Below are 25,014 nucleotides of genomic sequence, written 5' to 3' on the forward strand. Positions count from 1 at the left end.
AATATAAAGAAATTTAGAAATAGAAACTTAAATAGTATACATCTCAAGTTCTTGGTTACTGTTCAGTAAATGAAGCATAACAACAATACTAGAGACTTTATCTTCCCATTTTCTCTGTAGGCCTAGGCTGTGGGCCTATTGTACCTAATGCACCATTTCCCCACAATATAACAAAAAGACAAAATCATTTAATGTGGGGGTAATAGGCCTACAATATCCTCAGAGAAGGGGGCGTTATAGGCTGCAGGTTTACCTGGCGGTTTTACACACGCCCAATATGTTTGTTCACCCCTCTGGGTCTGCGATGCGTAGATCAGGTGTGTTCACCTGTAGAGTGCCTCCGGGGAAATGCACAGGTGATCGTTACCACCACACCGACGCAACACTCAAGAACCACAAGAGGCGTGAGGAGAGGTGCAGTCCGGCTGAAGGAATATAACAATTGTTTTACCTGCAGTAGGCGCCCGCGGATTTTCATGATTTCGGCCTGTTATGCGGCGTTATTGAGCCACGTTAACAACGTGCATCCCTTCCCAAGGTAAACTATGGGCGGCTCCTACCTAATCCAACCCGTGGTGGCGTTCTACGGCTTCGGGTTCTTCATGACCATACCGCTGCTGCAGCAGTACGTGTACGCCAGACTGTGGGAGCAGCTCTCTAGCGCCCCCTACTCCTCATCTCAGAGCGCACAATGTGCCAACAGTTCTTCAAATTTGACCTTCACAATCATGGTAAAAAATATATCCTTGTTTATCATATTTGAGTTATATTGTGTAGGCCTATGTATGTGAAGGATATGGTTCTCGGTGATTAACTACTTTAAGCTGGACGGTAGAATTACATTTTTTATTCATTTGCATGTTTCAATATATCGTATTTTTACACTTTCCCTTGGTAATTATATCTTTCTTGCCCCAATAGTAAGGGAGCCAAAATATATATCCATCTTTACTATAATACTAATATTTACTGGCTGTTTTCTGGGGAGATTTGTTATAACAAACGGTATTACAAATGATGGGATGTATACGTATTGATTGAGTGACTTGAGGTATCCGGTTAACGTTCCCTCCTCTTCCCCTCTGTCCTCGCTCCCCTGGCTACCCCAGGAGGTGCAGAAGCAGGCGTCTGTCTTCGTCCTGTGCGCGGAGCTGAGCTTCCTGGTGCCCAGCATGTTCTCCTGCTCTCTCCTGGTCTCCAGCAGCGACTCTCTGGGCCGGAAGGTGGCCATCGTGCCCCCTCTGCTGGGCAACCTGTTCTTCACCATCTGCTGCTTCCTGATCAGCCGCTTCTCCCTGGACCTGCACTTCCTGCTGGGGGCCGGCTTCGTGGCGGGGCTCTTCGGGGGCCCGTCGGCGCTGCTGGGGGGCTGCTTCGCCTACGTGGCCGACCTCTGCAGAGAGGAGGGGGGCCCTGCCGGGGCGGGGGCGGGGGCGGGGGGTGGCGTCGGAGGTGCGATGCAGAGCTTGGACCCAGGAGGCTCCCCGAGGGAGAGGGCCAGGGTCAGGCAGGGTCCGTCCCGCCACCGGACCATGTCCATGGCCAGCGTGGACCTGATCTGGGGCCTGATCGCTGGCCTGGCGCCCGCCTGCACGGGGGTCCTCATCTACGCCATCGGGTTCAGCTGGCCCTTCCTCATCGCCTTCCTGTTGTACCTCCTCAACCTGGCCTACGTGCTCCTGGTCCTACAGGAGTCCCTGGTCTCGGTTATACCCTTGGCGTCGCCTTCCTCCTCCTCCACCACCTCCTCCACCTCCACCTCCACCACCTCCTCCTCCTGCTCCACCACCTCCTCCTCCTCCTCCTCCTCCTCCTGCTCCTCGTTGCGGGGTTGCTTCGGCCTGTCCAGGCAGGAGTTTCTGGGCCAGCTGCAGAGTGTGTACATGATGTTCGTGACGGGGAGCCGCAGAAGGAACACAGCGCTGGGACTCATCCTCGCAAGCTTTGTTCTGTTTAAGGTGCGCTGGGTCACCCGCTGCACCGTCCCTCCAACGTGCTCATCCAAGCTGTCTGTTGTCGTAGTTTCCCCACATGGTTTTCTCTGAGTGTTGATGAGTCCGTCTGTCCATCTTTTCTCCCTGTCGGGTCCCTCTGTCCATCTTTCCGTCCGTCCGTCGTCTCTCTCAGATGTGTAAGGACGGGGGGATGTCCATCATTATCCTGTACCAGCTGAACCAGCCCCTATGTTGGAGCGAGCTCCTGATTGGCTGCAGTGCCCTAGTGGGCATGATCATCCATCTGGGCAGCTACGCGGGCGTGTCCTTGTTTTGCCGTTGCCTCGGAGACGCCAACGTCGTCCTCCTAGGACTGCTGTCCCTCGCCGGGGGTCTGCTCATGGCCGCCTTCGCAAACACCACGCTCCTTATGTTTCTGGGTAAGCATGCATGTGTGGTACTGTGATAGTGGCTGGGTGTATATGTGGGCAAGAGAGTGTGTGTGTGTGTGTGTGTGTGTGTGTGTGTGTGTGTGTGTGTGTGTGTGTGTGTCTATGTGTCTGTGTGTGTGTGTGTGTGTGTGTGTGTGTGTGTGTGTGTGTGTGTCTATGTGTCTGTGTGTGTGTGTGTGTGTGTGTGTGTCTGTGTGTTTGTGTGTTGTGTACATATGTATCCATCCACATATGTAAGTGTGTTTGTATGGAAGCCTCACATCAACTCAGTTGTATTTCCCCCCCCCCCCCCCCCCCCCCCGCCCCCCCTGACAGTGAGGCTTCCCCTGGTCCTGTCTGACATGCCCAGTGCCGTCCTCCGCTCCATGATGTCAAACTTAGTCCCGAGCTCTGAACAAGGTACCCAACCTACTCATACTAACAGCTTTCTCCAGTCTAATGCATTCATAGGCATCAGATGAGTGGCTGCCACAAGGGTTACCACAGCATCAGACTTCCTCCCCCCCCCCCCCACACACCCACACACACACACACACACACACACGAACAAAGACACACACACACACACACACACACACACACACACCCACACACACACACACACACACACACACACACACACACACACACACACTTGACTCAAACAAAAGGACTGGGTGTGTCTGTGTGGGTGTCTCGTTTCCGAAGGTGCCGTTTTCGCGTGTGTGGTGTTCCTTGAGATGTTGAGCATGTGCGTGGCACTGGTGGTGTTCAACGGCATCTACGCAGCCACAGTGGCCTGGTTCTCCGGATTCAGCTTCCTCCTCGCCGCGCTCCTCACAGTTATCCCCGCCCTTCTGATTGGGTGAGTCGACGCGTCGTCATTTTCGATTGGATGACATTTCAATCAATCAGCTCCCATGTTTTGAGTTATTGTGCGCAAATATGAAAAGATATGAATATGTAAAAGAGTGAAACTTCCCGTTCAGACGTTAGATCAATCTAAAGTCTGATTTGTGATTCTAATATGGAGCAGGCATGCTTGAACAACAGGCCTCATCCCTCCCTGCATCCTAATGCCATAAATCTCATATAAATTCACAGAAAATCTGCTTTGGATTAATGCTAAATCGTAAATAAGTAAACAATTTGGTTGCACAGTAGTCCTGCACTTCAAAGTTTGAATGGATGTAAACAATAGCAGTAACAGTTAATGTTACATATGTAAAGGACATATCATTTGTTTTGCAGCATTCTAAAAGGCCTTCCACACAACAGGGAAGAGGACATATACAGTCTGACCATCGAGGAAGTTGACCTTGAAACAGCCGTCGTCATGGCGGCCACCACTGGGGTTGTATAGCTTCTCCACTGGAACGTTATCCACAATCGGGTATTTGTACCCAACATCCTACCACACCTCCTGTTATTGTTCACATCGGCAGAGACCAACACTGGCTATTTGACACCACACTCTGAACAACTCGATAGCCAGGTGGTACGATGCCACAACGTAAAACACAATAGTGCTGCTGGAGTAAGGGGAAGCTATGGCAGCCCAGTGCTCATGGTGTTTGACTACCAGCCAAAGGTTGTGGGTTCCAATCCTAACATCAGCAGTCTACCTGGAGGCAAGACGTCTAAACCCTACCGGCCCCTCAATGGCATCTATGTCCTTTTGGATCAAAGCTTCAAATGAATCAATAGTAAAACAGTCTACTGTTGATCCTCGTTCCACCTGAGCTGTTCTGTAAACCAGGTCACATGCTGGGGCCTTAGTCGGAGTGGTTGCAACCACTTCCTTGGGAAAGTTTCAGAAGCTGCAGTGACTCATGGGTGTGGTGGAGCACATGCCAGCGCAGCCTGCAGGTCAGCAGATGGCTGATGTTTTATGTTCTTTTTGTGTCTGCCATTTTACCACATCTCCATCAGAGCACACTAACCCTCAACCATACAACACACACTACCAACTCTACACTTACACAGGCCACCCACATACGGTGCAAATTTCTTCGATGACTTTACAGAATTATTGTCTAGCATCTCCACAGACTTTGACTGTCTAGTTATAACTGGTGACTTCAATTTTCATACTGATGATTTTAATGATAAGTGTGCAAAAAAACTTTTTACCATTTTGGACACATTTGAAATGTCTCAACATGTGAAAGAGGCTACTCATTGTAAGGGGCACACTCTAGACCTGGTTATCACAAAGGGTCTCAATGTTTCAGATCTCTCTGTGACTGATCCTTCACTGTCTGACCATTTCTGTGTTTTCTTTAATATATATTTTATTCCAGACATACAGACAAAATCAAATACTGTCAAAAAACGGTATATCAATGAACATTCTAATGTACTTTTTAAAAAGGCCATCTCCTTGCTACCACCTCTCAACCCATGTTCTGCTGATGATCTTTTAGAAAACTTTAATTTGAAATTTTTCAAATTAAAGTCATAGATGTCATTGCACCTTATAAGGTTAAAACGATTTCTGGAAAGCAAAAGGCACCTTGGAGAAAAGCTGCTTTTGTAACAGCCCAGAAAAAAGAATGCAGGAAGGCTGAACGCATATGGCGTAAAACAAAACTTCATATTCACCATGACATCTATAAAGAGAGCCTCCGTGCTTACAACTTAGACTTAAAAAGTGCTAGAGAAACATTTTTCTCCAATATCATTAAAACCAATACTAATAATGCCAAAACCCTATTTGCAACTGTTGACAGACTGACCAAGCCCCCAACACAAATTCCACCTGACCTTCATTCCACTCAGAAATGCAATGAGTTTGCAGCATTTTATACTGATAAAATTGAAGGCATCAGACGCGCCATCAATGTCTCCACTTTAAACAAAAATGCTGGACTACCACCATATTCAGGCAAAAGTAACGTGGCAATGACATGCTTTAATGTCACAGACTCTAAAACTCTTGTGGAAACTGTGACACAACTGAAGCCATCCACCTGTTGCCTTGATACTTTACCTACCAACCACTTTAAGAATGTTTTTGACTGCCTAGCAATAGACATATTGCAAATAGTTAACAACTCTCTCCAATCAGGCACTTTCCCAAAAGCCTTAAAAACTGCAGTTATCAAACCCCTTTTAAAAAAACGGAGCCTAGATGCCTCTATTATTAACAACTACAGACCAATATCAAATCTACCCTTCATAAGTAAAATCATTGAGAAAGTTGTCCTCCAGCAACTTAGTGACTTCCTGGCATCAACTGGTTGCTATGACACCTTCCAATCCGGATTTCGACCCCTTCACAGCACTGAGACCGCCCTTATTAAAGTTGTAAACGACATCCGTCTTAACACAGACTCTGGCAAAATCTCAATACTAATGCTACTAGACCTCAGTGCTGCATTCGACACTGTAGACCATACAATACTTTTGGACAGATTAGAAAACTGGGTGGGGCTTTCAGGCACAGTTTTAAATTGGTTTAGGTCCTACCTACAAAATAGGAACTACTTTGTTTCCATTGGCGACTTTGTTTCAGAATCAACAAACGTGACATGTGGAGTCCCACAAGGTTCGATCTTAGGACCCTCTCTATTCAACATCTACATGCTCCCACTAGGGCAAATCATGCAAAATAACAATATTGACCATCACTTCTATGCTGATGACACGCAAATCTATGTATCTCTATCACCAAATGACTATCAGCCCATAGATCTGTTGTGCCAGTGCATTGAGCAAGTCAAAGACTGGATGTGCCAAAATTTCCTTCAACTAAATGAGGACAAAACCGAGATAATTGTATTTGGTGCTAAAACCGAAAGGCTTAAAGTTACCCAACACCTTCACTCTCTGTCCCTGAAAACCTCAATCAAAGCCAGAAATCTAGGGGTTATCATGGATTCAGATTTACATTTCGACAGTCACATCAAATCAGTTACAAAATCTGCATATTATCACCTTAAAAACGTAGCAAAACTTAGAGGGGTCATGTCTACCGAAGACTTACAAACACTTGTACATGCCTTTATCACTAGCAAGCTTGATTACTGCAATGGTCTCCTTACAGGTCTCCCAAAAAAAACTCTAAGGCAACTACAGCTTGTTCAGAATGCTGCTGCTAGAGTTCTAACAAAGACCAAAAAATGTGAACATATTACACCAATTCTTAAATCATTACATTGGCTCCCTGTATGTCAGAGAATTGATTTTAAAATCATGTTGCTAACCTATAAATCCCTACATGGTTTAGGGCCAAAATATTTAACTGATATGCTTCCACTACATAAGTCTTCTAGACCACTAAGATCCTCTGAGACCAATCTGTTAATTATCCCCAGAGTCAACACGAAACATGGGGAAGCAGGATTTAGTCACTATGCAACAAATAGCTGGAATAAACTCCCTGAGGATTTAAGACTTGCCCCAACTCTGACAGCTTTTAAAACAAGACTGAAGACTTTTATGTTTGCTTTAGCTTTCTGCTAAATCTTAAATCTACAATGCTTCTATTTTTTATTTTATTAGTAACTTTGCCTTTATTTTCTCACTTTCTAAAATGCATTTTTATTAACTCTGCCTTTCTAAAATGTTTTTTTTAAACTTTGCCTTTATTTTCTATCTATTTTACTTTTTACTTATCTATTATTTTATTTTATTGTATGACAATGTTTATATGTGAAGCACTTTGAGTCTGCCTTGTGTATGAAAAGTGCTATATAAATAAAGTTGCCTTGCCTTGCCTTACACACCTCCATTGATATTGTTTCTTTGATTTGTGATTATGTTTTTAATACAATTAATTCAAGTTCAACTTCAGTTCATGTATGATTTCCCTATTGTGTTGTGCTCTGTTGCGCTATATGGGCCACAGCATTTTGTCAAATGAGTCACACATAAAACCCTGCAGTTGAATATTGTACAATCCATACTTGAGGGACCGTGCTTGGCAAGGGCTGGTCCCTAAATGTGGGTCATTGATGAAATGATTGGGTTAAAGGTCACCAAGGGATGGATGAGATTCATAATATTTGATAAATAACTTTATTACATCATCTGTGTATTACAGTTAAATTATTTTATTAAAATAGACAGCAGGCATTTTTCTGAAGAACAGTAAAGAACTGAAAGGCAAAAGTGTATAATGATAAAATGCAAAAAAATAAATTGATATCTCCATACATACCGACATGTTTGGCTCGCTCTGATACCCAGATGAGCAAATATTGCACTACCTGATAAAATATTAAACCATGTTTGTGAGACAGAGAGTCATATTACCATAATGACAGTATAAATACTTAATAGCCCTGATATCCTAATTCCCATCTTGTCAGCAACTTTAAGTTAATTCATGGCATCAATATTAAAAAGGCTGAGATTAAAGATGGCTGATTAGATGTTATGTGTGAAATGGTTAAGTCAGCTTAGCGACGGTTCATTTAAATGGGACTATTCACCAGAAAGAATGATGCGCACCAACCAAAAAAAAACAACATTAACAGTGTTTGACTGTATACCGCAGTATAGCGTGCGGACGGCAGCCGGACACGGCTCACTTCTTCAAGAAGTGGCTGATCAGGTCCATGGGCAGGGGGAAGATGATGGTGGAGTTCTTCTCTGCGGCGATGGTGTTCAGGGTCTGCAGGTAGCGCAGCTGCAGGGCCGACGGAGCCTCTCCGATGACCAGCGCCGCCTCCTTCAGCGCGCGGGAGGCGTTCATCTCACCCTCGGCTGCGATCACCTACAGGAGCACGGCCGTGTGAAGCTGTTGTTATCGTCTAACATTAGCATTATTATTTTTCTGTGGCCGTTTCTCAATACCAAGTACGCGGAGTACGTTCTCGCGGACTTGGAAGTACGTACTTGGCAAGTCCGGACTTTCAAGTACGGACTTCCGAGAACGCGAGTACGCACTCTGCAATTGGAACAGCAGCGGACTCAATGATGCATTCTGGGATATTTAACGGTCCCAAGTCCACACGAGTCACCTCCGATGCATCCTTGGTAGAACGGCCTCATCGAGAACGCATCGAGAACACACACGGGTTTTACGACAGTACTCGCGTTCTCGCGTACTTGGAATTGGAACAGTGCTTGGGCTACCACTGATGACGTTTATCGAGAACGCAAGTACACGAGAACACACGAGAACGCGAATTGAGAAACGGCTTATGTCAGTTTCCACGCATCAAGCGCCGCCCCCGGCACCAACAGGAAGCGTCGCGCTGCAGCACCGTTGTGGTTATGTTTTGAAAGCAGCAGATCAACAAACACAGTCGCTATAGGCTACCATAACATTATACCAGTTGTTTTATGACTGCATATACGGCCCTGATGCCCATGATCCTCTGTTTGTGCTTAGAATGATCGTCACATTAATTCATAGTTACTTATGTCCTGTCGGGCACTTTGTTTACGGTTTAGTCACTTTATTTACTGCTCATTGCTCATTCATTTTGCATTGTGGAATTATTCATCTGCTGTATCAACAATCTCTAGGACCTTGTATCAAGCCGGGACGTACGAAACAGCTTTAAAAAAATGCTTTTACACGCGCGGCGACGCTAGGGAATAGACCAGTGGCGTGAAGCCTAGCGGGGCGGCGTGCTTGCGCTCGTCAAGGCGCTGCCAGTGTGGGCTAGGACGTCGGAAATAATGGGGGGGTTCTTTTTGACGCTGCACTTTGGCGGAGGTGTGTGTGTTGGGCTTAACACACCATTGGCAATGGGCACCAGCTGGGGGTAATTGACAATCACCAGCCGAGCCCTGTCACTAATCAAGACAAAGTGGTGCGTATAAAAGCCAGTGGCAACAGCAGCGCAATAGAGATAGCGAAAGAGAGCGATCAGGAAGGACATGGGATGCGTCCTGCCAAAGGATAATGACCGGTGTGTTTATAATGTATCACTTGAGTTTAGAACGCTTATTGAATGTTCTTGTTTTTACCAGACAGAAGGACTGGGAAAGAAAGATAGAAGAATAATCGGAAATATACACATTTTAAGTTGACTTAACCCTAGGGATTTTCCCTTCATTTAATAAATGAATGGATTTATTTGCATTCAAATGTTGGTAAATCAATCCTACAATGTTGGCTACATCAATACCCTCATGCTCTTCATTAATGACCAGTGAGACCATGCTTGCCCAAGAAGGATTGGAAAAGAAGGCTCTGCGACATGGCCCTGCGGTTGTCTCATGTTTGCAGGTGTTTGTGTGTTGTGTTGCTTTGCATTGCGTGTTTGAGGAGCTGACCTTTGCCCTGGCTTCGCGTGAGGCTTCGGCTTCTGCAGCCATCGCTCTCTGCAGCTGATGGGGGAGCTTCACGTCCTTAATCTCCACCCGCTCCACCTTGATTCCCCAGGGGTCTGTGGCCTCGTCCAGACTAGACTGGAGATGGAAGAGACGTGGAATGTAACCATACGCAGACCCATGCTTCTTAAAATGAGCTCACAGTCCAGAAAAATAGATCAGAACTACATTTTTTCCAACCCCGGCATTATACAACTTAAATATCTCCCTGCTTTGGTAATAATACACGCACATAAACACACAATGAGAGGCTATTCCCCCTTCTAGGTGTAGTTCCCCCCAGGACATCACATAAAGGGTCGTAAAAAAAGGAACATATGTGGACAAGAACTTTTGAAATTGTTTCAGTATTCGGCAAGACTTTCAGCTATTCAGCTGTATTCCCAGAAACGGGTAACCACTTACTTCCTCTAAAGCTGCTTTCCTTTGCCGGGAACAGGCTCAGATTAGATTACATTCAAACATGGGGGGGGGGGGCAACCACTGAACTAGGTCACTGGTTTGACTGGCCGTGTTGGGTGAGGACGAGCACCTGCATGCTGTGGGAGATGCCCTCGCGGTCGGACAGCAGCTCGGCCAGGTTCTTGGTTCCCAGCACGTTTCTGAGCGTGGTCTGGGCCAACAGGCGGGTGGAGAAGTCCGCGTTGGACACGTTGGCCACGGAGGAGATGGGGTCGCTGACGCGGAAGTACACCACCCCGTCCACGCTGACCGTCACCGAGTCCTTGGTCAGGATCTGCAGCGGCGGCGGCGGCGGCGGCAGACACGCCCGCGGATGGATTAGTGGTGGTGCTTTATACAGCGTGTTTAGTTGCCTTGACGATGCGGTGATGCTACTACACGCTAAATGCTAGAGGGTGGAACCGACCTCCTGAGGGGGGATGTCGAACGAGACCGTCCTCAGGTCCACTTTGATGATGGAGTCCGTGCAGGGCAGGATGAAGAAGATTCCTGAAGTGCACCAAAGCGGCCGCAACAATATTACAGCTGCATACAACCAGTATATCTTATACTTATCAACCACTATATATCAACCACTATATCTTATACATCAGACTTCACAGCCAATTTGTTGGGTAGGTCTTTTGTAGCAGCCGCTATCAGGTTCTAATGATCTGCTGTTGTGCAGATCATCACTGTTCTGTTTCAGTGTGCTTGTTGCTTGGTGTGTCTGTTGCCCTAATGTGTGGCGGCAAATGACTTCCCCCTCCGTTGAAGTGAAGTTAATCTATTTAGAGTCTCTGAGGTCCCCTTGAAAAGGACCTAATTGCTGTCATGGAGGCTGTGTGGGAAGACGACTCAGCGCGGGTGTGTTTTCCTACCAGGCCCTTTGGCTTTTCGGTCGATGATGCGGCCGAGCCGGAAGATGACAGCGCGTTCATACTCCTGGACAATCTGCAGAGGAGAGGATGAGAACCAGACATTTGACCCAGGGGGCGCTGCAGGAGAAAGCAGCGGTTATATTACACCATGTTTGTTTGTTTGGGCCATGCTGACTCACCCTGAAACAAAACCAGATGGTCAGAGGGAAGAGGATAACGGTGAACATGCCAGAGAGGATGACCAGAACCCATCCGATGCAGCCTAAAGACCCAGACTGTTCAGCTAGAGGGAGAGAGAGATAGGCATGTATCATGTATCGGTTAGTAACCAAACCCATCTGAATATACTCGGCTTGTTATGATTTACACTTTTATAGTGCTACACCCAGCATGTATTCAAGAGGCACATGTTCCCTGTATGTCTCTAGGATTAAGTTAAATCGAGGAAGGATAAGCTACTCTGTGAAGGCTACTAGAGGAAATAAGTTGAGAGAAAATACATAATGTTATACATCCATGTTGGTCTCACTGTTGGTGCATATTTCAGAGGCTGCCAGTCTGATTTTTATTTCTCATAGTCGGATCCATGCAAATAACATCTATTCAAAGCAACCAGATTATTTATTGTCCTCTCCTTTGTCCACAAAATGTTTTTGTTTGAATTACACCTTATTAGTTTGCCAGATAACAATCATATGGGTTTCAGCAAATGTTTGCATATTTGCCTACAAGCCCTAAACTACATGAGGCTCACTCAAAAGACATGAATGAGCTCTGTAACCAGATAGCTTGGAAACCGGTGTGCTCGCAGTACACCATCTTACCCAGTGGACCATAGCGAATTTTGCTTATGTATTCATCAAACATCTAGGTGGAAACTCCAACTTGTGATGTCACTAAGGCACAGGGAAGGGCCGTTTCTGATGGCATAAAATCAGCCCTTTCAATAAAACGTCAATAAAAGTCCAAAAATTAAAAGTATACACTTCCTTATGATTTAGACGAATAATATAATATATATCCTCATGTGTAATTGTTGGGAGCTTGTACTGCAAGAAAAATTTCTGTGTAAACGATAAAGTATTACCTTATCTTATCTTATCTTAATAGCTGACCTACCTGTTGAGATGATAATTAAGGTAAACAAAATATTGAACAATATTTTTTCACTGTCTTAAGTTATGATTTCTAATATAATTATTAAATGTATTGATGAGGAATAAATTCATTTTAGGACACTACTGACAGCAAAGTATTTGAATTCATTTTAGAGCATGATCATGGAAAGATACAGGCGGCGATTTACCAATCATACATTCAATGAGACAACGGGTGCACTGCAGTGGTGGCTGCTGATCTTACAATGACGGGAAGCTCATTTACGGCCTACATCATAAAAATTGTCTCATTTATTTATACGTAAATTCTGCTCTCCGTTCCTTTTCAAGAAAATGCTCTGTGACCCTGTCATACCAACTAGATATATTTTTTTCCAACAAAACAAAGAAACAACAAAGGTAACAAAGGTGAGGGGGAGTGACCATCGTGGAGAGTTTATGATTGACCATGGCTGAAGTCAGCTATGGCTGGGAGAGAGCAAGTTAATTTGCAAAAGTGGACATGTCTGCATGGCTACAAGACAGTTAAAGGAATCTACACAACAAAGATGTCAGTAGATTGGCATGGCCCCAGTACCAGACTTCGTGGCTCCAGTGGTAATGCAGATGCAATCCACCTTAACACCTTTCCACTAGAGAGGAAGGGAGAGATCGCTAGGTCCAAGGAGAATGTATACACATTGCTTTTCAATTGATTATAAAATCAAGGTTTATATCATTTGTAAATAATTGTATATTATAGTTACGAATAATATTTCCACAACATGTAGGCCTATTGATTACTTTGGCAAGTTAGCCGTGATATAAGCAGAGGGAGCGAGTGAGTCATGGAAAATAACTGCTCTTCAGGGGGATAAACGACATCATTAACCTGCCGTGCGGTTATATTCTCATGGCTTTCTCCCAGTGCGTTAATCCTCGGCCACAATCAATCTCTGAAAAAGTATATCGCTGAGCATCTAACAAAACAACAACTGGTAGCCTATAGTAGGCCTCCAGATACTCAGAAATAATACTTCAGTAGCCTACAGTAAGAAAGTATTTATACTCATCCAACACACCCCTGTGTATTGGTGTGGGTGGGCACTTGAGTCATTGGTGCCCAGGGGGCAACAGCAAGACAAATCTGCCAAGCATAAGCGCACCCATGGTGCAGAAACATGCTCCGTAATGACAGCATTTATAACTAGGTTACAGGCAGATCAAGGTTGAAAGCGGAGCTGCTAATGGCACTGCTACTGAGCAAAACACTTCCGCCGCCATAGAAAATAGAAAATACGTAGGTATTTCACTTAAAGGTAAATCGGTCTGTGTGCACACAGTCAATAAGTCTATAGGTGGCAAATGCAAATAGAGTCACGTCAGGCGTGTTTGCGCTAAACAACGTGAATTCGGTCTCCACGACGATGGGAGTCATGGGACTAGTGGCACTTTCAGCCGCGCACCTGTTGGCGCGGCTGAAAGCGGTACACCTGTGGCTATAACATCTATAATATGATAGGCCTACACTATTTTGCGGATGAGCCCATGCCCCATATAAACAATTGACTTCATTGTAATCTATTATAATGTAGCCTATCACATTAAACAGCATGCCCATTTATAGGGCTATTGCTCAGAAGCTGCGGACAATAAATACAATTCAAAGTTCGACTTACATATTAAATCATCGTAGCTTCTTCCTCTTTTCTTCTGGCTTTCTATCTCTCGATCCATTTCCATGTGTTGGTCAACGACTTCGTCTTGGACGAAGTTTTGTAACTTTAGTAACGGAGATATTTGGTTGTGCGGACCTCAGTGGGAGTGAGCGAGCCTATGGAGGAATGGAAGCCGACAGGGGATATATGTGTTGATGGGAGGCTGGGCGTGGCTCTGGTGTGGAGTGGATCATACACCGACTCATTGGGTTAATATTATTATAGTTGATAATGTCATGGAAAATGTAGGATTGTTTGATGGCCATGTAGATTAGTTCATGACAGGCCAACGTCATTTTGGATTGCACGCATATGGCACAGCCCGCACAAGCAAGCTAAAAGTTATGTGTTTGGTAGAAGTGATCCATAAGAGCGTTATTGAGATGAAATAAAGCCACTACTACATTCCCATTGCTTTATTAGTAACAGAGATGGATACCATAGCCAGTGCCACCCTGGTACACACAGGGTAGTCTTTACGATTTTACTATGAGGTAAACCTGCACTTCAGATAGCCATGCAAATGCCATGAAAATCCCTCCAGCTCTCTCATTCATTACCACAGAGGGCTTTCAAAACTACACTGTCCAAGTTAGATAGTTGATAGTTGAAGAATGATAAAAAAAAAAAAAGTGTTCGTTTGTGTGTGTGTGATCGTGTGTGCGTGCGTGTCTGTGTTTTAAATATATACTATATATAGAAATTCCCATTTAAAAATCAAAGATACATTTACAAACACATGACATTTGTGTGACATTTCATTGTAAAGATGTTATATATTGTTGTTTATTATTTAAGGTAGTTTAGACTACTAGAAAAAAAAACTGATTTCTAAACAGTAAGTAGATGTGTTAATTGCACCAGTTGAGGCACATGACACTTAAGCACATGACCAAGCCCCTGTCTTGATGTAGGCTATAGGCCAGTGTTGCAAAATCATATCTTATCTGGCTGTAAAACCAGATAGGCAGGTTGTAGTTTAGTAGGGTTGTAAATATATACATGGAATCGCCACTCAATCACTCACACAGATTCACACAGATGATTTGGCACTCACATGACAGACTTGTGGCACTTTGAGCTCACCCCCAATACACTGTTTTTTCCATGAGCGACCGTGAATAATGAATCTTTCAAAATGAGGGCTACAAAAAGTGTTTTAATAAAGACCCACATAAGGAAAGTATAGTCACAGTATTAGAAGAACAGTTTATTTTCAAACACACTCAAAGAAAGATTTTCAGGAATACAACCCTATTACATCTTGGAATCATTGCATCATTTAGGAAATCAGTGTCAGTAAATACACAAACACCTACAGTTCATCACTGTAAATTACCCTTGAATATGTTGCATCACAGTTGTAAAAAGTATTTTGTAAACATATAAAGTCAGGCTCATACAGATGAAACCGTGTATTTATCAAACAAACCTAAATAATAGCATTGTCTAGTACACTTATACCCCCCCCCCCCCCCCCCCCACACACACACACACACACACACACACAGCACAAGGAGTCATTCACTTAACGGTTCACCCAATGTGTTCAACCCAGTCCGTGTCAGCACCACCCCCTGGTTGTGGATAGTATTGCAAGAACACAAACGCTCCTCTCTGAACAATCAACGGTTTACAGGTGGGACTAAAAGTTTGAAAAACAAAAACAGAAATTTGATCATGATTATCACTACTCTCACTTACCATCCACAACGCTAAGCTAGGCATCAACATCCTTCTCCATATGCTCTCACTCTCTATATCATTTAGGGAGTCGTGTTGTTGGATATCGACATACATGGCTGGATCAATAAGCTAAAGGTAATTTGGCAATTTTGGACTAGGTATTATTTTATCTTACCTAAGGTTTCAATATATTTCAATATATTTTTTAAGTATGGCAATTTAGAGAGCCATTCATCTTAAATGGGTACATAAATCAATATTTAAAGTATTGTGCAACATTCATTTCCTTTAGGGCTCGTACATCAGAATGCATCATGGGATATTTTGTTGCAGATTCTCCACCATCCCGAGAGGACTCAGTTGTAGTACAGTAAAATACTAAATCAATGTAAATACACCATAACCTATGCTAATGGAAACAATGTTTCACCAAATCTCGTATGAGAAACGCTCTGGCAGTTTCAAACATGACAATGTGCCCCCATAATGACAAATCATTTCACGATGAATCAATGAAAAAAATTGGTCATTGCTATGTGACGTTACGATGTACGAAGTCCCATGACTGTCTTAACTCCTCTGTGGCAGCCGGACCAACGACGTTCTCCAGAAGAGTCGCTTGACCAAAAATGAGGTAATACATTAGTTGTATTCTATTGTAGATTCAAAACACCTCCTTCCTCTCCAGTTAACAGTTAATCCTTGAAATAGCTTCCTCTCACTTAATTGTCGAAATTCATGATTTTTCTTTTTTGATACCATCCAGACATGGCTCTCTCTTTTTTTTATAACACTAACTTCCACAAATCCCATAGTTCCATGTTCTGGGTAAACAAAGTCGCTGATGGTGGGTTGTTTCAGTGGCAGCCAATCTGTTTCCAGGGTTGAACAAGCATGTTCAGTTATGAACTACAAACGAGGTGTCTCAGGTTAGCCTGGGGACCAGTGTGTTCCTGTGTCTACCCAATGTTGTGTATTTGCATGGGCGTGCCTTTGTGTGTTTGTCCAAGGCAAAGCTATAAACAGAGGATTAAAGGGAAGAAAGTTGACATTGTGACGTGTGTGTGTGACGTGTGTGTGTGCGCGTGCGTGCGTGTGTGTGTGTGTTCACTGCCAGCCCAGCTGGGGGTGCAGGCCGGGCTGCATGGGGAACGGGTTCCCCGAGCCTGGCCCGTAGCTGGGGTAGCCGTTGGGCTGTGGAGGATAGCCGTCCAGGGCCGACTGGGGGTGGGCCTGGAACAGGGAAACATACATAGTCCTGTAGCTCCGGTGGCAGTGTGGAGCTTTCCTATAGACTGTGTGTGTGTGTGTGTGTGTGTGTGTGTGTGTGTGTGTGTGTGTGTGTGTGTGTGTGTGTGTGTGTGTGTGTGTGTGTGTGTGTGTGTGTGTGTGTGTGTGTGCGTGTGCGCGCACGTGTGCGTTCTGGGTTCAAACTCCAGTGTCATAACACCCCGCCTGCCTCTTTGTGACGTGGCTCTTTACAATGCAGTGGGGTGGGTGGGTGTGTTTGTGTGTCCATCATACCTGCATCAGCGCAGACTGCATGGCCGGGTTGTGGAGGCCGCTGAGGGAGGCGGGGGTGCCGGAGGGAGAGAAGGCGGGGACCCCGGGAAAGGAAAGCAGGCCCGGAAAGCCGCCTCCACCAGGGGGCTGGAGCCCACCGCCCAGCCTGGAGGAACAACAGACAATCCCTTCATGTTAGTGTCACCATTCTTTGATGCCGCGGTGCTTGTATCACCAGTTAATCATAGTATTTGTTTTTTAAATCAATCTAGCCAGAAACCAGAATGTGTGAACCTTATTGGACTCAAGTTAATGACATCCTCCTACAGAGGGCGCTATAGTGTATTCGCCTCTAGCCGATTCTCATCAACTATGGTTTGTTCTGTTGTGGTCGGCCATGTGGTCGGCCACACAAAGCTAAAATCATACATAACAAAATATCACTTTTTTGGCAAGATTTACAGCATCGCAACACATGGATTGACTGGGAGCCACCAATACTGAGAATGGATGTCTGTGAGACACTGGATAAATGGCAAATCCTGTTTACCGATAGTAAACTTAGTTACCATGAAAGCGGTTTTAAGTTTTTAGCATTTAATGCCACGTCTTTAGCATTTAACTTTGGCCGCTTCAGAACCACACAAGAAAAAGTCAAGACTGTTCACAAGACACCTTCAGACGCAAAGACTCACATCCAGCTGTGGCCATTTTTAAAGCCATTATCAAAAGCGGAGGGGAGCCAAACCATATTTGATTAACAGTTTAAAGGCCGCCCCGAAGCTTTCAATGATCATCGAAACACGAAGCACGATGGCAGAGGCTGAGGACTCGAGCACCTCATAGCGCGCTACTTTACCCTGGCTGGAAGTTGGTGCTGAAGGCCGAGGCGAAGCCCGGCAGGACGGGCGACGAGGAGGGCAGCCCGGCCCCCGCCTGGAGGGGAGATACTGAGGCTACGGAGGCCGCCGTGGCTCCCGGGAGCCCCATGAACGACGACAACACCGGGCTGCCCGCTCCCGATCCCCCGAACCCTGGGAAGGCGGAGTGGCCGGTGAACATGGAGGGGGCGCTGGTCAGGCCCAGGCCGAAGGGAGAGCCCGCGCCAGGGCCCCCACCCGGGTTCAGGCCCGGGTACATGGGGGCCTGTGACTGGTTGGACATGGAAGGAGCCATAGAGGACATGCTGGAGGGGAGGGAAGAGGGAGGAAGGGAGGAGGCCATGGAGAAGGGGGAGAGGCCCGGATAATGCGACGGCACCGGGCTGGAGGACAGTGCGTGGAGGCCGGCCATGGCCGCCGGGCTGGGGAGGGAGCCCTGGGGGGAGGGCGAGGGGTGGGAGAGACCGAGGGAGCGGGCTAGGGCCGCCTGGGCCGACCCGGCCCCCACTAGAGAGCCGACAGAGGGGGTGCCGCTGCGCGAGGTGCCCTTAAAGGCGGAGGGCACGGGGCTGTTGCTGCCGCTGCTCCCCGCGTGCCGGCTGAGGACGGTCCGCTGCTGGTCGCCGTACAGCGCTGGGCTCAGGGCGGCCTGGGCGTGGGCCATGTGGGCCGGGGACGCCCTGGGGCTCTGGCCCCGCGCGGCGGCGGCGGCGGCGGCGGCGGCGGCGCCCTGAACAGAGCCTCCGGGAATCAGAGACGACGGTCCGGAGGGGGTGTAACTGCGGATCACCGACCCGGGGGGGTTGCCCTGCTGCGGGAGCATGCCCTGGAAGGCAGGCCCTGAGTGAGGGTCCAGTGACTGGAGGAAGGCCTTGTGCTGGGCCTGGGCCATGGGGCTGGCCTGCGGGTGGGACTCCGGGCCCCTGGAGTTGGGGGGGATGTCCGAGCGGGAGTGTCCCGTGTGGAAGGGCGACGGGGAGAAGCTGCCGGGCTGCGGGGTGGGCGTGTGCGTCCTGATGACGGATGAAGCGCCGGGTGTCGGCGGGCCACCCTTGATGACGGAGGGGGAGGGGGCCGGCGAGGGGCTGGGTGTGCTGGGGTTCTGGGAGGGCACCATGCCCGGGAACACAGGAGTGATGGGGGCGGAGGGAAGGGGCTGCTGGGGCCCCGGAGTGGCGGGCGTGGAGCCATGGGGGATGACCAGGGGTCCGCTCTCCACCCCCGGGGTGGTCTTCAGGTGGTTGCCTGGTTTGGGGTAACCTGGCAAGGGAGAGAGAAGGATTAGTTTTCAAAACAGCTTGTGACCTTGGTTCATAATCACGTCACGCAGCTAAAGGAGTGCAATGGCCATCCTGTGAGCCGTGCTGCACCATGCCGAGACCCAGCAGGTCCGGGAGAGAGAGAGGAAAGAATGTGGACAGAGCCGATTTAACTAGCCATACAGCTTATTGCATGCATCCCGTCACAGAGCATCTCCCGTCAGTTTTCAACCACTTGAAGACTTCCTGCATGAGGTGTGGTTTGAAATAGTTCTCATTGAGAATAAATATGAATAAATGGAAAATAATAAATGCTGTTTATTCTATGAAGTCCCATACGGACCAAAAACAGTGAGGGTAACAATTTTGAATGACATAATTATGTATAAAGTGTCATTGTAAAAATGTATGTCAACCATGCAATATATGCAACAAACCTCAAAATCATACTTGAAAACTGCCAGGATTGCTCTTCGAGACAATAGTTACTTCAGTCAAAGCAATGCGTGTTAAGAGCCTCCAAAATGATATAAGAGAACAAAGTGGCGTATTATTAGCTAAGCAGGATTTAGAAGAAACAGATGAAAGCAGACAAAAGGACATTTGGTATAAAATGGCTACTGGCCCAAAGAATACCAACAGCGACCGGCCTGGTCTGCACCTGGCTACCCTTTCTGCAGAAAGAGTCTCAATCTCTACTTCCATCATGAGCCACTCTACTCTCCCGAAGGCGATTCTACTCGCTCTGAATTTACAGTGAGATTATCCACTGTACGCACAGCAAAATGATCCACCGTTTTAACAGCGATATCATCCAACGTTTTCACAGCAAGTCTCTACAGTAATCTAGGGGTGCAAACGTGTACTCATCCACAAAAATCTAAAGCGATAACCAAAATGTGTAATCAAAAATGTTACAAGTACATGATATTTTGTTTATATGCATTTTGGCCAAAATATCATTAAATAGTAAAAAGCCTTTGCGGTTGTGCAGTCATGCGTTGTTGAAGAGGCTGTATAAAATAGGTTTGTTTCTCCAACTTTCTATAGCTGGCCCAGGTAAGCGGGGTTCTTTACGCGTCGACAAGCTTTACAATAATCGACCACCTGCAAAATCACACATTACAATATCAGCTTACGCAGCTGACGGTGGGTTGAGGACGGGGCTTTAGAGGGCTGCCGCCGGGCAGCAGCACTCCCCTCTATAGACTCTATAGAGGGGAGTGCTGCCACCTGATGGCACTATAGTATAGAGCCATCGCAAATTACAAAGTACCCTGCCTGCCTTGCCAGACCCTGGTCAGACCCTGAGCGCCAGTGTGAGTGTAACGGACTGCATTCAAAGCTGATAAAGCTGACCTTCAATATGTACTAGTGTACTTTTTTGCACATCATTGTGCCCAGAAAATAAATAATCATTATTAATATTATTATTAATAAGTATTAAATTATACTTTGTGGGCATTTCTTGCAACCCTACAGTAGGGCTGCTTGATTATGGAAATAATCATAATCACGATTATTTTTTAATAATGATGTCAATATTGAAATCTCGATTATTCAAATGATTATTTTTGAGTTTGAAAACATGAAGCATTTATTAATAATTTCTCTCAAAAAAAAAAACACTTTGTAAATGAGAACTTTGAAATTTCCACTTAAAAAATAAACAAAATGGTCAAATAGAAAATAATGTCCAGATATGTATCCAGCTGTTCTGCAATAAATAAAGAAAAAGAAAAATAATAATAATATATATAATAATATAATATTTATATATATATATTTTTAAATCGTTTCAACTCAATTATATTACTTTGGTGATTGTTTCACGATAAAATCGAAATTGCGATCAAAATTTGATTAATCGCCCAGCCCTACCCCATAGTATTTAAAATGAGATTCTGTACTGATATGATACTGTTATCTGCAGAGAGCGCCTTTCTTACTGTGCCATCAGTGCAATGAAGCGCCAAGCCAGATGGTTAAGGCAGCAACTGTAGGGTAAAGTCGGTATGTTCCGTCTCTCATATGCACTCAAACTCTCAAGCGCACCGACATGCAGACCCACGCACGCACGCACACACACACACACCCTGCAGGTGAATCCTACCTGCTACTTTGTGGGAGGCGCTGTAGGGAGGAGGGGGCATGCTGGCCGTAAGAACTCCTCCCACAGACCCAAGGCCCGCGTTGTTGTACGCACCTGAGTAGCAGTCGCAAGCGTTAACACACCGTATGCCGAACACACTCCTGTGTCGAACACACTCCTGGGTCGAACACACTCCTGTGTCGAACACACTCCTGTGTCGAACACACTCCTGGGTCGAACACACTCTCAGGGGAATGCTAGGAAACCGGGCTACGTACGCCAAGTGCTAGCCACGAGCCTGAGCCGGCCTAACAGTCCAGCTACCCTGGCTGGGCTACCTCGGCTGGGATGTGAGGCTAGCTAACTGGTATAAGATTGTCTCAGTTCTCTGGATTTGATTGTGTGTGTGTCAGTGACCGTCTGTGATGAGCAGTGGTATGTGATAAGCATAGGTTGCCATTGTTTGTCTACCTTCCCCTGTAGCATCCGTGTTCTGTATTACAAGAGGTGTGTGTGTGTGTGTGTGTGTGTGTGTGTGTGTGTGTGTGTGTGTGTGTGTGTGTGTGTGTGTGTGTGTGTGTGTGTGTGTGTTTTCTTACTTGGAGCAATGGTGGCATGGGGCCTGCACGGGGGAATAGGGTAGGGCACGGGCCGCTGGGGGTTGTAGGTCGACGGAAACTAGAAAAAAGGGGGGAAAGTTTGAATATACAAAGCAATCAGCCATGAATTCAATGAACCAGCTCATAATTCTCTGATCAATCACTGTTGCCTGAAGATTATTTTCCAAACCCTTTTATCAAAAGCATCTCTTTAGAAACAAGAAGATAGGCATCTTCTCAAGGGAACCCAATAGGTAGACTGTGAAAATGGGGTTAGGTATGAGACCATCTAACTAGTCTAGATCACTCTACATTATCATAACCTCTGAGGTTTTGACATGAAAGCGTGATCAGAGAGAGAGGGGGATCCACCACATCGACAGCATCAACGTACCGGTTTAAATGGGCCGATAATCCGTGAGGCAATCCCTTTGGCCTCTGTGGCTGCAGGGTTCTCCTCCTTCTTTTCCGCCTCTTTCTTCACCGGTGGCATTCCCTGTTAGCCGGGCACAAGCAGATGTATAAAAAAATGCTGAAGAAGCATAATGAGTTGACCTGTGAATTTGTATTAGGCCTAATACGTAAGGCGTAATACATAATCCTAATTTGTTTTTGGGGACATTCTATGAAAAAATATATATTTTTAATGTAATGTATATTTTGTTAAGTTGAAACTAGTGACTGCAAGCCATTTTCACTTATAGAAGCATAACAAGAGATACAGTAGACTCACAGGGAAGGTGCCAGAGAGCATGCTGGGTCTGCCTTTGGGGTAGGGGTTCCCTGGTATCACACCACAAGAAGAGATCATAGCCTTGGGAGCCTTGCAGCCCACCTTGCATACCTGGATTAGGGGTTGGAGGGTTGGAGGGTTAACCAATCAGGAAACAAACATCAACGCTCAAGAGAATGGAATGGATGCCTGGGTTATATACTACTATTACATAGGAATAGTCAAAAGAAGAACAGATATTGGCGTCTAGCAACACTGGAATCCAACGTGGTGCTGTGATTCACTCTTGGGGCGAAAGGCTTCATCTTTCAATACAGCAGCAGAGAACAGTAAAATACAGCGATGAGTAGGACGGGAATTTAAAACACATGAACACACAAATCAGAACTCAGCATATTACATCCACCACTGCCACCCTTATGCACTACATTGTTCTTCTTTATGGTTATTGATGCATAGGGAGACAATAGGAATAGTTTGCGGTATCCCATGGGCCAGCAGATTTTCAAAGTGACTCATACCAGCTGCTTCCGATTAATATTGAATTGCTTCTAACTTTTGCCAGTTGTGCAGAGATATAAAAAATACACATGTAACAAACGAGTGAGGATCCACGCTGCTCTCACCTGATCCAGAATCCTGCGTGCCCGTTTCTTCTCAGACAGGTGAATACGGAAGAGGTCCTCGACCGGATGGTAGTTTACAGCGTCCGATATGTTCCTATTCAATTCAACAGTCAACAGCCAAGAATCAGTCAAAAATTATTATAATTAGAATTATTGAATTGGCATTATTGTCCGTTAAAAGTCTGTTACAAGGTCTGAATGACATGAGGTATGTTTAAAACAAATCATCTACTTACAGTGCTAACAGTTCCAGGACTACCAGTTTGTCTTTTGAAAAGGTGAAGCAGTTTAAGATATTGGCAACTTTGGTGGTTGGAATTGCAACCATTTTCTAAAGGAAATAAGAAAGAGGTTGATTTCCGTCAAACAAAAGTTGTGGGACAAAGTAACCATTTTCAAGCAAAGTTGTTGAATACTAAGACAATGAATATATGAACAAACAATATTTGTCTGCAGCCCATTCATATTTGAGAATAAATGTTTTGCAATTTAAATAATGCATACTAGACATAGTAAGCTTTTAAAATATATTTTAGGGATACAATTTTAAGTGACGAATAATCTTTGAGAAGACTCCTTAAAATGTCTATCAAAGGGTCTAAGGCACCCTGTATTTCACACCCTGGTTTCCTACCATGTAAAGTGTAACTAATGTAGTTACTCACATGCTGCAGTGCTTTCACTGCTTTGATCTGAGGTTCCGCCCAGGAGAAGTATTTTAGTAGCTCCATCACCTGCAGGAGTTACACACTCGGTCACAATACGACACACCACTCAAATACACAAGAGGCTGTAACATCCCGAACCCCTTGACCACTGTAATGTAAAAAGGTCTATGAAATGTCAACTAGCTAATTACATCGAATCATGTTGCAATAGATGTTAGTTATGACCGTCTCAACGTTATTCTACTGAAAAGATGTACCTGCTCGCTGGAGAAATAGCCGTGCACCTGCTCTATGGCTTTGGTCCTCTGGTCGGTCAGGACACACTGAAAAAATGACATTCGTCAAACCAAAGCTCAACTCGCAGTAACATAAAACATAAAATTAACATTTTGTGGACGTATTAAATATCTAGACAGTTATTTCTTACCTTTTTAATCTCGTTCAAGACGATGTCAAATGATTTCTTATCCATTGTGGATGGTTAATTGTATAACAACGTTATCCTGTAAAATGGTGTAGCTCTTCTAAGTAGGAGATATACGTTCTCTCGAATCCAATAGATGGTAGGCCTAGTCTAAATTCTTTCCATAACGTTATATGCATTAAAAAGGCACCTAACTTAATCGACCGAACCGAATTAGTTATACAATTACAGATGCATAATCTAAAGGCATGAAATTCTCAATCCGCAGTTTGTAGTTTAGCCGATTGTAAAGCACCATGTTCTTTTCAAAATGATTGTCTGCAGTTTTCTGATATTTCCGATCTGAAGAATAAGAGGCTGCTGCTAACAACAAGCTAGACGCTAGCTAGCCAAGCTGTGGGTACAAGCCTAAGAAAGTGAGACAGAAATCAAACATTAATCCATAAACGCATCACGTAATAGATAATGTTAAGAATCTGATTGCATGAATATTTACGATACTAGTCGTAATGTTGTAAAATTGATTAACGCGTCTGTTTCGCGAAAAGAGCTAGCAGGATGCTAGCTTCTATTGACAGCTGGCGCTGGTACCGTCAATAGTAGATAGGACCCCGCTGTGGTATCCTAAACGAAAATACAGTATCAGAAAAATAAAATACATAAAGATGACCAATATATGGAAGTTAATTACAATTCTTATTATAAAATTGAACTTTGTACATACATAATCAATAAAAAATATATAATT

At 45.2% G+C, this 25,014-nt stretch overlaps 3 protein-coding genes across 4 annotated transcripts; 1 reads left to right on the forward strand and 2 right to left on the reverse strand.

The window, feature by feature from the left end:
- Nucleotides 1-545: 545 nt before the first annotated feature.
- slc46a3 (solute carrier family 46 member 3) lies at nucleotides 546-3,728 on the forward strand (the record flags this gene model as incomplete). The annotated part of the gene is made up of 7 exons (XM_084474274.1): nucleotides 546-731; nucleotides 1,110-1,395; nucleotides 1,480-1,706; nucleotides 1,854-1,958; nucleotides 2,128-2,374; nucleotides 3,074-3,230; nucleotides 3,617-3,728. The coding sequence occupies 7 exons, from the start codon at nucleotides 546-548 to the stop codon at nucleotides 3,726-3,728; spliced, it is 1,320 nt and encodes a 439-aa protein (XP_084330400.1).
- A 3,667-nt stretch (nucleotides 3,729-7,395) lies between these two features.
- Nucleotides 7,396-13,890, reverse strand: stoml3b (stomatin (EPB72)-like 3b). Its single transcript, XM_084473949.1, has 7 exons — nucleotides 13,757-13,890; nucleotides 11,160-11,263; nucleotides 10,981-11,053; nucleotides 10,527-10,609; nucleotides 10,191-10,394; nucleotides 9,602-9,736; nucleotides 7,396-8,087 (listed from the first exon to the last, which is right to left on the reverse strand). The coding sequence occupies exons 1-7, from the start codon at nucleotides 13,818-13,820 to the stop codon at nucleotides 7,899-7,901; spliced, it is 852 nt and encodes a 283-aa protein (XP_084330075.1). The 5' UTR covers nucleotides 13,821-13,890; the 3' UTR covers nucleotides 7,396-7,898.
- A 1,377-nt stretch (nucleotides 13,891-15,267) lies between these two features.
- Nucleotides 15,268-24,937, reverse strand: proser1 (proline and serine rich 1). Of its 2 annotated transcripts, XM_084474406.1 has the most exons (12): nucleotides 24,270-24,937; nucleotides 24,100-24,165; nucleotides 23,840-23,908; nucleotides 23,411-23,505; nucleotides 23,175-23,268; nucleotides 22,549-22,659; nucleotides 22,210-22,311; nucleotides 21,816-21,894; nucleotides 21,238-21,330; nucleotides 17,844-19,125; nucleotides 17,006-17,150; nucleotides 15,268-16,714 (listed from the first exon to the last, which is right to left on the reverse strand). In XM_084474406.1, exons 1-12 carry the CDS (start codon nucleotides 24,312-24,314, stop codon nucleotides 16,589-16,591), a joined length of 2,307 nt encoding a protein of 768 aa, XP_084330532.1. In that variant the 5' UTR covers nucleotides 24,315-24,937; the 3' UTR covers nucleotides 15,268-16,588. The 2 variants fall into 2 exon arrangements, with proteins under 2 accessions (XP_084330532.1, XP_084330533.1); XM_084474407.1 differs by lacking the exon at nucleotides 21,238-21,330 and having other exon boundaries at nucleotides 24,270-24,935.
- Nucleotides 24,938-25,014: the final 77 nt, after the last annotated feature.

Source organism: Micromesistius poutassou (assembly GCF_964030765.1).
Source record: "Micromesistius poutassou genome assembly, chromosome: 10".
Taxonomy (NCBI): domain Eukaryota; kingdom Metazoa; phylum Chordata; class Actinopteri; order Gadiformes; family Gadidae; genus Micromesistius; species Micromesistius poutassou.

Coding starts and splice junctions, on each gene's coding strand:
- stoml3b (XM_084473949.1), bottom strand. CDS start 13,820: ATGGAAATGGATCGAGAGATAGAAAGCCAGAAGAAAAGAGGAAGAAGC. Junction 11,264..13,756: donor AAGCTACGATGATTTAATAT/GTAAGTCGAACT, acceptor CTCTCCCTCTAG/CTGAACAGTCTGGGTCTTTA. Junction 8,088..9,601: donor CACGCGAAGCCAGGGCAAAG/GTCAGCTCCTCA, acceptor GTGCTCCTGTAG/GTGATCGCAGCCGAGGGTGA.
- proser1 (XM_084474406.1), bottom strand. CDS start 24,314: ATGGATAAGAAATCATTTGACATCGTCTTGAACGAGATTAAAAAG. Junction 23,909..24,099: donor GCTATTTCTCCAGCGAGCAG/GTACATCTTTTC, acceptor TAACTCCTGCAG/GTGATGGAGCTACTAAAATA. Junction 19,126..21,237: donor CGCCTCCCACAAAGTAGCAG/GTAGGATTCACC, acceptor CTCCCTTGCCAG/GTTACCCCAAACCAGGCAAC.